The sequence below is a fragment of the Capricornis sumatraensis genome, chromosome 17, assembly GCF_032405125.1.
Source record: "Capricornis sumatraensis isolate serow.1 chromosome 17, serow.2, whole genome shotgun sequence".
Classification (NCBI taxonomy): Eukaryota; Metazoa; Chordata; class Mammalia; order Artiodactyla; family Bovidae; genus Capricornis; species Capricornis sumatraensis.
In genome coordinates this window covers 51328226-51341152 of record NC_091085.1, presented here as the reverse complement: position 1 = coordinate 51341152, position 12927 = coordinate 51328226, and the positions used below count along the sequence as shown (strand labels likewise).

Genomic DNA, 12927 nt, shown 5'->3' with positions numbered 1-12927 from the left:
TACAGGCCAGCCTCTGGTATTTTACTTATGGACATGCTTTCAAACAAGGTTTCTGACATCTTGTGATTCTAGAAGACAAATTTCTCCGTGCACTTTCCAGCTGCATCAAGACTCTGCTACCGAGTTGAAGCTTGCTCGGCTCGTGCAAGGCAGGCCCAATGAGTCCAAGAGAGGAGGTGTAGCGGCAAGGAATAAGAATTTATTTGGAGAGCTGTCTGACTGAGAAGATGGCTGACTAAAGTCTCAAAGTAACCATCTTATCGGAGTCTGGATGACATATTTTTTTCATATAGGCAGAGAGAGAGAATGAGGAACTAAAGTCAAAAAGCAGAATAGAGAGGGAGAAGTGACGAGGAAGTAAAAAGGGCCATCAGTCTTGCAAAACATCTCTGGAAAAGGCCAGTCTTTGGAAGGGATGTGTTAATCTCTTCTATCTTGCAGCCATGCACAGGTGGCCAGGGTCAGATTATCTATGAGCTGAACAAACCCACTTTAACAGGCAGAGGAGCAGGGTCCTTTGAGGTGTGCCATTTATGTATGATTATAATAACAGCAACGAAAAGTAAGTCAAAGAAACAGTTCCAGCATGAAGTCAGAATTGGTTCTTCTCTGCAACAACTCCTCTTAACTTGGCAGCAGATTCATGTCTGCATTTGGCTTGTCTGGCTTATCTGACTTCCGTAACTTTCTTAGCCAGTGTAGGTTACTTTCTCACCATCCTGTCCCTGGAGAGACCCACGGCTTCCCAGACACAGATGAACAGCTGTACCTAAGTGACCAGGTGACCCCATTCACTGGACTTTCGCACAGATGGACAGGCAGGGGAGTGGTCGCTGCAAGCAGGGGAGGGGCTGACTATACAGTGGCTTAATCAATTTTAGCGACTGGTGGAAGCATCTGTCTTAATAGTGGTAGGGTCACACAACTACACTTGTCAAAACTCTCAGGCATGTACAATAAAATGGCAAATTTTACTGTAATTTATACATTTACTTTTTAAATAGAAAAAAACCTAAAGAAATAAAATTGACTTCCTTGGTTAAAAAAATCAATTGGACAGCACTAAGAGTCAATTGAGCACAACAATTGAAGAGTCAGTGAATCTGAGAATGGGTGAAGTCCAAATTAAACCCGCAATGATACTGCTTTCCACCCACCAGGAATGGTTAAAATTAGAAGACTGACAGTATCAAATGTTGGTGAGGATGTGGGGCCGTTTTAGAATTCTCATACACTGCTGGTAGGAGTGTAAAAGGAATCAACCACTTTGAAAACCACGAAGCAGTTTCTAGTGAAGTTAAATGTATGCTTCCTTGTGGTTCAGCATTGCGGCCCTGGGTGTGAAAAATGAAAGTTCTCAGAATGTTCACAGCAGCTTTATTCAGAATAGCCAAGCGAGAAACACCCAGCTGTTTGGGTAAACCCCAGAAGAATGGATAAACAAATTTAGAATCGTCATATGATAATCCTGCACAGAGGTTTATTATTAGCTACAAGGTTGCTGAATCAAAACCTTGCTAAGAACGCCACACAAAAACAATACTGCACAATTCCATTTATAAGAGGCTCAAGCTCAAGGGAAAGCTTCTGGTGATAGAAATCGGACCAAGGGTTTCCTCTGAGTGGGGTGGTGAGCTGTGACGGACGTGAGGGACTTCCACTGTGTGAAGCGCTCTGCATCTTACTTGCGTTGATAGGAATACTGGTACACATTTGATTGACATTTGTCAAAACTTACCAAAATATACACCAAAATCTGTGCCTATTTTAGCATATATTGTGTCTACATTTAAAAAGGAATAGGGATTTCCCTGGTGGTTCAGTAGTTAAGACTCTGTGCTTCTACTGCAGGGTGCTGGTTTGATCCCTGGTAAGGGAACTAGGATTCCACATGCCACAGGGTGCAGCCAATAAAATAACCATATTTGAAAAGGGATAAAGAGCACCGTGTTAGATGAGATCTTACTTTATATTCTCTTTAATTTCTAGGTACCTGAAGATGGATCTCTATCCCCAGCTTCTCCTCAGACTTGACGTTTCTGAGTCTGTGACTTTGTTCAGTGATGAGAGCTCCAAGCACTGGGTCAGACCGCCCCTGCCTGCCGGGTAACTTTAGGTGAATTCTTTCATTTCCCTGTGTTGTTTTTTTTTTTTTCAGGGATAAAATAGAATGATAATTGCACTGTCTCAGAGATGAGGATTAATCTGTGCCAGGCTCTTGCTACAGTGCAAGACTTTGTAAACGTTAGCTGTTACTACCACTTCTATCATACTTTAAAAATTATTAAAGTTATATATATGGCTCTAAGGGAGGGCTTCCCCAGTGGTAAAGAATCTACCTGCAAGGCAGGAGACACGAGAGCAAGGGTTTGAACCCTGGGTAGGGATGATCCCCTGGAGAAGGAATTGGCAACCCACTCCAGTATTCTTGCCTGAAAAATCCCATGGACAGAAGAGCCAGTCCATGGGATCAAAAAGAGTTGGACATGACTGAGCAACTGAGCATGCACTCAAGCGGTAGCAGTATCAGCCTCCTTTTGTGAGGGATTTTGTTATATTAATCATAAACCCCAGTGATTCAGAGCGGAGAGGACTGATTTGAGAGACTGTGTATAGTGATAAGAGGCTGTTGCCAGTATCATCCATTCTCTTCTTTTTTTATTTTTTCATCCATTCTCTTAACGACAGAAGTCCCAGCTGGAGCTGGGCACACTGTTGTCCAGCTAAACACACATCCTGTGGCCCAGTGACTAAGTGGAGGCAACAGACAGTGTACACTGCTAGGGAGCGGTACTCTTGGATGAGGGTATGCAATATGCCTTCCTTTTGGGAAATGCAGACAGCAAGTGGGACCTGGAGCAGCTATCCTGGACCACAGGTGGGGCTGGAGGTTAGAAGGCACCAGAAGCTGCCCTTATCAGTTCTGTTTTACTGCTCAGGCTGTTTCATGAAAGAGAAACTTCTCTCATTGAAGCCACTAAATTTCAGGGTCTCTTAGCAGCTTTACCAGCCAAACAAGTATCTTAATACCAGGATTTTTTGTGGAATCCAGCTAACAATAGGAATCCTATTATGGCTGGATCCTCCTAACTGCCATCTAATGCAGTCTACAGTCCATTAAACGAGACTGGGATGGTGTGGGGGGTGGTGGTGGTACACGATTCCACTGCTAAGCCAACACTGTAGTGGCCACTATTCACCTTTGAGGTAGAAATGAATTTGAGATGTAAATCCCTGTAGGTAGAAGTGGATTTCTACAAATGAAGAGAAAATTAAGTTTAAGAGACTTGATGGTCTTTTGGGAGAGGAGCTGGTTTAATCTAATTCATGATTGCAGTTTGTCTCCTACTCTGATCCCTACCTCCATTTTTCTTTTTTTAAAAAAGATTTACTTATTTTGTTTTTGGCTGTGCTGGGTGTTTGTTGCTACGTGGACTTTTCTCTAGTTGTGGTGAGCAGGGGCCACTCTGTAGTTGCGGTGCTCGGGCTTCTCTTTGCGGTGGCTTCTCTCGTGGGCACGGGCTCTAGGCACTTGGGCTTTAGGAGTTGCAGTGCATGGCCTCAGTGGTTGCAGTTCCTGGGCTCTAAGAGCACAGGCTCAAAAGTTGTGGTGCAAGGACTTAGTTGTTCCATAGCACGTAGGACCTGGACCAGAGATCAAACCTGTGCCTCCTGCATTGGCAAGTGGACTCTTTACCACTGACTCCCCAGGGAAGCCCTCAGGGAAGGTTTTACAAAAGTTGACGCAGGTCTATTTTCTGCTTACCTGTCCCATCACGAGGGGATAGCCTGGTGTGCTAGTCTCCTACATGTGACTGCCCACAACCCTTCCCAGCTCCAGTGACTTCCCAGTGGTCATGTCCCATCTGCCCCAGTGGGGTGCTTACACCTCATCAGATGCTAGGCATCAGGCTTTTTCCTCCTGCAGAGCTGGTTTTGAATAGCTCTGGGAAGTGTGTGACTGCCCAGCCTGACATGTGGTTACTGATCAAAAGGCAAGGTGGCAGCAGTTCGCTACAAGGGGAATGGGCGAGTTGTCCAAGCAAGGCCCAGGGCACCCTGGCCTGTTGTGGGCACTCGGACTGGCCAGGACAGGCTGGGTCATGTTGCACTAACAGGTCACCCCCAGTCTCCAGGGGCTTGAGAGAACAGGTTCACTGTTGCTGCCACCTGCCACCCATTGTGGGTCAGCTGCTGGTACCATCACTCAGGTGTTCACGCTGACTGGGAGTACCACTCAGGGACGAGGCTGTGACCCTGGGGAAGGATTTGCAGCAGGCAGCAAATGCTGTGCACCGTCTCTCCAGCTTGGGGAGCTGAGCCTGCCACCTTGCTGTGCACGTGTTTAGGGAGGCAGAGGAGGACAGCACTGGTGAGGGCTCTGGAGTCCGGTCAAAGCTCCACCAAGAAGTGAGAGAGGCCAACCAGGGTCATGTGTATAGAACTTAGTCCTACAGGGCAGCAGGCCACCTGCAGGGCTAGCAAGCATATGTTCCAGGCAGCAGAGCAAGGAGGATGCCTCTGAAGGCCTGGACACCGCCACAGGGCTGGGTCTATAGCTAAGCCAGGTTCCAAGCTGATGCAGAGAAGGAAGGGGGCATGAAGCAGAGACCTGGGCTGTGAAGGAGCTGTGGGCTGGGCCGGACCAGCGAGGAGACCCTGAGGGTTAGGAGGCCGGGGGGACTCTATCACTATAAGTCAGTCAGTCAAGGGAAGGGGCTGTTTTCTGGATGAAGGCGACCCCTTTGGCTTTCAACACACCAGGGCTCGAGTATAGGAAAATCACTTTGAAATGTCTATCAGGTATTTAGAAATGCACGCTGAAAGCTCACAAACAAAATGAAGGTCCTGTGAGAACTCACGAGCCCAGAAACGTTCGTCATGTTCTGACCTGCAGATTATGTGTAAGAACCCAGCGGGTCACTTTCTCCAGCAATTCCCAGACCAGGTGAAAGAAGGCTGAGTTGATGAGAACTTCTAGATGCTTCCACCTCCAGATGCTGCAGTGATTCACACATTTCCAATTCCAACCTGGCCCAGAAGCATAGTGCTTGGGGTAGAGGCTGCTCTGAGCTCCTGGAGGTGCCCACTCCACACGGACAGGCTGGGATGAGAGAAGGGGCCTGGCATAGGAGTGCTGCCCCCGCCTCCCCCCCAATAGGCAGAGAAAAGGATCAGCAACAGTTTAACACCTCTCCTGTTTCCAGGAAAAAGGCAAGGCCAAAGAAAACTTTTTTTTTACCAGAAGTTGCAACGTTCTTTGCTAAGTGAAATAGGCATAAAGGCAAGCAGAATTCCAATAAATGCTGCTTCTGGTATGGGCCACTGCTGATGGCTAAGAATTCCACCTCATCTAAGGGGAAGGCCTGGAGACTTTTCCAACAGCTATCACGCTTATCCACCACACTCGGCATCACGGCATCAGTAATCCTCTCTCTACTCCCCACCTAGTCTGCACGACGACAGAGGAGCCTTCGTGATCTGGAGGACTCAGCACCACATACTCGGCCCCGCACTCAGCACGTGTTTCTGCCGGTACTCCATCCCCCTTGGAGCCAGGAAGCAGCTGCCCATGAATCTTCACTTGGATCACTCCTGTAATACCCACTGTATGACTGTTAGGAGGGTACAGCAGAGAACTTCTATGTGACAAAGGAGATACAGCTTAAAAATACATCCATCAACTCATCTGTTTGGGGCCTGCAAATGTGTAGCAGCTTTACAGAAAAAGGAAAAATTTAATACTTATGATCACCCCCCCTTCATGACTACTGATTGTAGAGATGAGAATTTGCATCGCAATGTTTCAGGAAGTTAAGATCACAAAAGGAGGGAGTCAGAGCAGTTTCATTTAGGTCTGGGTGGTACACGGAATGCCTGACCCTAAATTGCTTATAGACACTGAGGCAGAAGCACAATGAAACATCTATCTGTCCCATCACAAAATAAAATTCTGTGATCACTGATTAACTTCTTATTTTCCGTACATTTTTTACTATGCTGGTTATGATAACATTTAACTGAAGAATGAGAACATTTAAGTAAAGAATCTACATCCGGTTTACTCTCATTGACTGAAAAGAAAGTGTGAATCAAAAAGATGGCTGAGACTGGGGAGCCACAAGGCTGAGACTGCCGTGGGCAAGGGATGGTCAGTGGAGGCCGAGGCTGGACAACACTCCAGACCAGGAAGCATGTGTGTGGCGCATCCACGGCCTCAGGAGTGGTTTACTCAGAAGTGTCTCCCTTGTGAGACATTTCACAGCCATCTGAAGCTTTGACAGAATAAAATTCTTTTACGTGTTTGAACAGAGTTGGTTAACAACGTGAGGTAATAGTTACTCCCAGAAATGACAAAATATATAGCTGAAAATGAAGCCACCCCCAATGAAATATAAAAATCTTTAACAAAAAATAGTTTATTGCACAAAATTCAAGGAATTCCCAAGCACACTTAAATTTATAAAAAAATCAACATGCTTTTTAAAGTTACAATTTGTTGTGCATGGTGACACCTTTCCCCTGAACAGCCCCAACCTGAGGACTCCCTTTTAATGAGGAAATTTTTAATAGACATGAATAACTTAACACCACCGAGTTTTCTAGATCCTTTAAAACATGACCCTCAAGGATCCTATCGTTAACCTGAGACCACCATACGCTGAGAATCGCCTGGCATGGGAGTGAGTGACTTGTTTGAGTAAGGCTCAGAGTGTCTCACACGCCCCCGCACTATGCATGTCATGGGCTCTTGGGGAGGCTCCGGGACAGTTCTCTCTCAGATCTGCTGGTCCCTTTCACTACTAGCAGTCTTTACATGACATTTAATTTTTGTTAAAAAAATACTCATAGGAATATATGTCCTGATGACTCTGCAGGCCCATGGCTTTAGCAGTATCCTTAAGACCAAGAAAGTCTTTAAACTGAGGAAGAGTTTAATGAGAATCTTCCTAACACAGCCTTCCACGGGCTGTCTTCTTCAAGGCCCATCTTGGTACCTGGACCCCAGGCCAGAGAATGAACCAGTTTCACATCCTATCAAAAACAATGCCTGTTACACCTCCCGAATAGTAGAACAAAGGCATGTAAATCCGTGGCATCTATGTGATGGGTACCGTGGAAAAATCAATGATAACCACCTCGCAGTAAGTTATTTTTGGAACATAAGAAAATCAAGTCATAACATCGTGAAGTGTCCAAGCTGACACATCCTCCAATGAGGACACAAGGTACAGGATTAACAACATACACAAATGCAACGTGATGACGAATGTGTTTCTGCAAGTACTCCAGAGTTGACTGTTGTTTTCCATGAGCAAATTCCTGATTCCCACTTCTGCCCATGGAAGAAGAATATTTCAAATGCTGAGAGGCAGGAGCGCCAGTAAAGTCTCTCAGAGGAAAAAAAAAGCCTTAACAAACCAAGAGCAGGTGACTTCAGTCCAACTTCCTCCTTTAGGATAATTTGTTAAGGTAGCCTGGACACAAGGGCCCCAGATTGGGAACTGCAGGCCAGCGTGATGGCACAAGGGGCACACACAGGACAGAGCAGGGGGTGGGGGGCAGCCAGAGCACTTGGGCCAGAGGCAGGCCAGGCTGGCCCAGAACTACGGATAAGGCTGGCACAGGAGGTTGGCAGGAGCCCCAAGGAGGTGCTGCTGCCGAAACAGAGGGTGACTCCACAAAGGAAAAGGGGTGAAAAACAGAGACTGGCTTTCTCTTGATGGACACACTCAAGATTTGCTCATCATTTCCTAAGGAAGAAGATGCACGGTGATTTTCCAGAAGACCTTAGCAAGGAGCGAGAAAGCAGCTACAAAGTGAGGCTAAGTGACTTCTTGGCTCTAAAATTAAAGGATAACGCAGCCAAAATAAATAAGAATGTAAATTACCATTTTTCTTTTCCAATGGTACAAAAACAGTTTGTCAAAAATGATTTCCAACTTAGAAGGAAAAGTAGAATATATTTATATAATGAAGGTTCAAGTATAGTTTCCAAGAATAACCCTGTACAAATGATATACGTATTTTAGAAGTTCCAATACTTGCTGGAGAACTTTTTAAAATGCTAAACATCTTTCTGGTTAGTGCTATTTTAACCTTACTGATTAACCTTCTAACAGCATATTGTGAGAGAACGCAAGCAGCTTAAAAACACCACGCTGTTTTCTCCACAAGAGACCCAGGTGATGAGGTGACACGCGTGTCTGGCCTGATCAGTAACACCGCAGACTTCATCTTCAGACCAGCTGCCCTGCACAGGGGCCACACAGACCCATTCTCTCTCTCTCAACTTGGAACAATAAACATTATTTGACATCATCTTAGCAAACTAGTGACAGACTTTCAAACCTCGAGTCTCAGTCATTCTAGGTGGGACCTCACACACTTGGGGTGTCTGGTTTCCAATAAGGCGTCCCACATGGGAGGCTCTAGAGACCCTCTCGTGCTGACCTGCCCCTTTCAGAAACCTTACTGCTCTCCAGATGAGAGGGGAAGGCCCTTCTGAAGGCTGTCACACACAGAGGCCGGCAAATCTCGTGATGACCACACAGTGCTGATGGACACTTCCACACAAAGGCAAAGTGGGAGGCCTGGGGAAGCCTTGCTCCCAGGTTGGGAGCCTGCAGGCAGCCCTGCCTTATTCTCCTCACCGCCCCTCCTCTCTTCTCCTGAAGCCCCTCCCCACACCTCACATGTCAGGTCAGCGCCTGCTGACCGTGGTGTCTGTGTGGCATCCTGGTGGTCATCAAGCCTGCCCAGGGGTTGGCTGGGGTGAGCGAGGCCATGCAGGACCAGGGTTCAAACAGGTGGGCGTTGTGCACTCATGACAAGGAAAGACCCTCAAAATAGAGTGAAACTGAAATAACAAAGAACTTCTGTCTAAGAATATTTGGCTTTGGGAGGTAAATAAATTTCTTAAAATATAATTTTCTGACATTCCTAAATTCTACATGTACATTATTTCCTAACAGCAGATTTTCAAAAGGCAATCAATAAAAAGACAATTCGGGTCATTCTTAAATAATATAAGGATATACTTTTTAAAGTTTAGATTATGATTTTCAGTATTTATATACATATCCTATGGAGAGATGGCTATTGAAATCAAAATAAAATAAAATAAAAACCAAAGGTGCAAATGAAGCCTCACTCCTGCAGGGTAGTAAAACTCTTACTGAATCAGGCAGGAAAGTGAGAAACCGGACTCAGCTGTGCAACGTCTCTACCAGCAACCGTCCGAGAGCAGCGTCTATGGTCATGCCTAAGATACCTTCCCTACACATATGCTTCAGACACATCCAAAAATGTCTCACTGAGACCTAAATTAGGTTTCTAAGATTTGGTCACTTCGTGGGAAAAGCTGGTTGTGATCTGCAAATGATTATTTCTCAATCCTTGGCTCCTGTTTTGTTATTTTACTCCTTGTAAAGGCAAACGCAAAACTTAAATTTCACCTCTTAGAAAAACATAGAGCACACAGTCAAATAAATAACATCGATGAGAGAACATTCCTCGGGGTAGTTACAAACACTCGGGGTGGGGATGCTCGGCGGTCACTGTTCCAAGTCCTTCTCGCGAGGCCCTGCCCTGACCGTGCCGCTCTGTGTCTCCTCTAGGGTTGGCGTGATCTCCTGGTGGTGAGGGGCTGGCGGGGTCCCCCTGAGTCCATGAGGACAGCGACTCATGCACAGTGACTGCGTGTGCCTCCATCTGGCGCTGCAGGCTGTCCATCTCCTGCCTGGGGAGACAGGGGAGGGAGAGGAAGGGACGTGGTCAAAGGAGAGCCAGGGAGGGTGCCGCTGCTCCCCTAGAGACAGCCCATCACCTAGGACTCGGCCCTGACGAGCCTCAACTGGACGGCAGGTGCTCACACTCACAGGACCCATTGAATCTCTCTACTGGGACCAGCAAACTGATTGGCTCACAGAACAAATGGGACTCTGGGCATTTTCCTTCGCTCACAGAGGCCCACAAGCCAGGCAGCTCTGCACATGCTGACTGCTGCTTGGGGAAAATGTGGGGAAGACAGAGCTGAATCTGTCCTGCCTGGCTTCTTCAGGGTCAAAAACGATACCTGCCCACACCCTCCAGACATGGGCCTCCTGATGCTTGGCCACTGAGTGTCATTTAGCTCAGGACAGCTCCCACCTTAGAGACAGAGCGAGAGGCATGGGACCCCATGGTCCCCTCCCACCCCCCACCCCCAGAGCTGCTCGGCCTCTGCTGGATGTGGGGTGCTTGAAAGATTCTTCCAAGTTAAACAAGAAATTTATCTGTAAAGACTAAGCCATGGAGCCCAGTGTGGTTCGTACTTGAGCTGCTGGAGGCAGCTGTTGAGGTTCTTGAGGGGTTCCTTGCTCACAGCAGGAGGGGGCCGCAGCAGTTCCTCCAGCAGCGAGGCCGGGACAGGGCAGTCGGGGATCTTCACTGGTGTCACGGGGCTGGAAGAGCTGGCTTCTCCTTTTGGCTCCTTTCTCTGTTTTTCAAAGCACACGGCTAGTTTCCCACTTGGAGGCCTACCCCCCGACCCCTTCCCCAAGGGTCCCTGCCATCACACGTACTTCTGGAGGCGCCTCCCCAGATCCCCAAGGGTTTCTGGGGTGGCAACTCCCACTCCGCAGAGCTGGAAGCCTCGGGGGTTCAGGAAATGTCTGCTAAATAGAAAATCTTCCTAACCATGTAACAAATACTATAGTCCTGGCTCTTCAGGGGCATGGACCTGACCAGAGGCCCCCTAATGACAGCTCACAGGTGGGGCTTTCCAGACAGACCAAGGCCTTGACTCTAAGTTTCCCTGAGAAATTAAGTCAATTTTCCGACTCGTAAGACTCCCCTTCCTTGGACTTCTAACTTTTTCCATAGATAACCAAACCATGCTAAATAAACCTCTGAATCTGAATAAGTTCTTTGCACCAGCAAAGTATTTACATACGCTGAGGAGAGAAACAAATTGTGGGTAAACAGATAATCTGAAAGAGCTCATGACAGCAGTTTCAGGGGTTCCTGGGCCCTCGAGCCTGTTCTGGCAGCTGTGTGTCCCAGCTGGGCTCACCTAGAAGGCCAGGGACTCTTGTTAACACAAGCAAACCATGCCCTCATTTGGTTTGGAAAGCATATTACAATAAAATGGCATCTGAATTCATAGAAAGAGGCCAACGTTCTGTTAGAAAAAGCACTAAATTAAAAAGATTTGGCCGGTGGTCCAAAAAGAATATGCATCATCATTTCACATGGTTGTTGCCCAACACTGATTAAATGTAACTTTATGACTGAATGGCTGCCGACCATCAGCCAACACATCTACAACGGCCTGCTGATGGCCCAGGCGGCCTCATACCGTCTTGGCTGCTCCTCGCCGCAGGTCCAGCTTGAGCTGCTGGTTTTGCTGGAGCAGTGTCTTCATGTTGTTCTTCAGTTCTGATACTTTAGCTTGAAGCATAAATTTATCTTTCTGGGTCATAGACAGGTCTTCCCGTACCATCTCCAGCTCAGATTTAATATTCTAAAGAAAGTGGAGTCATAGATTTTCAAACACTGAAAGATCTTAAGCACACTGCACAAATCTTAGTTTGTACGTCACAATTCTAAGGGGCTGGGGCTACTAGCCTGGCTTTGTACACTAAAGCTTTCGTGTGACGCTCCCCTCCCAGCAACACTCCTCTCTAGGAGTCTACACTGCAGAGAATCCAGTTACAATTCTGTCCTCAATGTTCGCATCCAAACTTCAGAGCTTCTGCCGAGGAACCAGTAACATTCCCATATCCACATCTGACAATGAATCCAATCCTTGTATAAATTCCAAGGTCAGCTACTAGAATAAGCTAAACTGTTCCCAAGACAGAAGACAAAGCAGTTCTGATGATTACAAGCTGTCCATCCACATGTAGGAATCTCAGTTAGAGTCACCCCCCGCCCCCCAACCCCGATCCCATCCTCTAGCAGTCAAGACCATATGTACATAGACTTCTTCTCAGAGAAGCTCATCACACACTGGTGAATTGCACTCTCATATATTGGACTTAATGAAATCTCGTTCCTGGGACAATTGCACAGCTCAGCCCAGGGGCTCTGGTCTCTCTGCTCGGTGTCCCTCAGCTGCCTGACCTGGGCTGCTTTCTGAAACATGAACGATCTGGTGTGAGCACTCAATCCATCAAAAACTCTTGCTGTGCATGTAGCATGCTGCTTGGCATGATACTGGGAAGAGCTGGGGGGGTTGCTGCTGGGGCTCTGACATGACCTGTACCTGTAACGACTGCTGTATTCCATCCAACTCCTGTTTACTCTGGTGCTCGGTCAAGTCCAGCTGCTGTTTCAAGGACTGGATTTCTCTCTCTTTCTGATCCACCTCCCATTTGAGATTTTCCATCTAGAGACGGAAAAACATCACATGATCCAGAGAATTTTAAAATGGCTTTCTTGCATTATAAAATTGCTGTAACTCTATCTCTTCGTATCATTTAATACACTTAGGAAAAAAAAAATCCCTTTCCAAGAAGACAGGGAATGAAGTGAATGTGTCAAGCAGAGTCTTGTTCTGTAAGCCCTGTTAACTGGGGAGGGAAAGCTGCCCAGTGAGTCACCTCTCACCTCTTGGTTTCCTATGGGTTCTTTGCTCAGCTGCTCATCCAGCTGCTTCTGCAGCAGCTGGAGCTGGGTCCGGGCCTCTGCCAGCTCCGCCTGGAATTCTGCTATTTCCTGCGAGTGCTTCCCCTCCTGGATCCTAGCACAAAAAATGAGAAGGAATAAAATTACAGCGTTCTTCCAATGACCTTCCCACTCAAAAACGCTTTCAGTTGACTGTTAGATGTCCTGGGTAACATTCATAAGGACAAAACTCGCGTACCGCACTCCCTGGATGGGGACTGTTCTAGGAGTTGTGAATGCACTTGCTCAACTAATGCTCACAACCCCTGGGAGGGC

At 47.0% G+C, this 12927-nt stretch overlaps 1 protein-coding gene and 1 long non-coding RNA gene across 4 annotated transcripts in view; one reads left to right on the top strand and one right to left on the bottom strand.

Moving 5' to 3' along the window:
- Nucleotides 1-329: 329 nt before the first annotated feature.
- Nucleotides 330-5776, top strand: LOC138094115 (uncharacterized). Its single transcript, XR_011146205.1, has 3 exons — nucleotides 330-781; nucleotides 1990-2116; nucleotides 5452-5776. It is a non-coding gene; the product is annotated as an uncharacterized lncRNA (long non-coding RNA).
- A 2970-nt stretch (nucleotides 5777-8746) lies between these two features.
- The window catches only part of GOLGA3 (golgin A3), a 37284-nt gene continuing 33103 nt past the window's right edge, over nucleotides 8747-12927 (bottom strand). For all 3 annotated transcript variants that reach the window (XM_068989695.1, XM_068989696.1, XM_068989697.1), the window contains 5 exons: nucleotides 12595-12727; nucleotides 12251-12373; nucleotides 11342-11506; nucleotides 10317-10480; nucleotides 8747-9742 (listed from right to left, as the gene is read on the bottom strand). In XM_068989695.1, coding sequence (XP_068845796.1) covers nucleotides 9526-9742; nucleotides 10317-10480; nucleotides 11342-11506; nucleotides 12251-12373; nucleotides 12595-12727 — 802 coding nt within the window. In that variant the 3' untranslated portion in view covers nucleotides 8747-9525. The remainder of the gene's footprint in view (nucleotides 9743-10316; nucleotides 10481-11341; nucleotides 11507-12250; nucleotides 12374-12594; nucleotides 12728-12927) is intronic.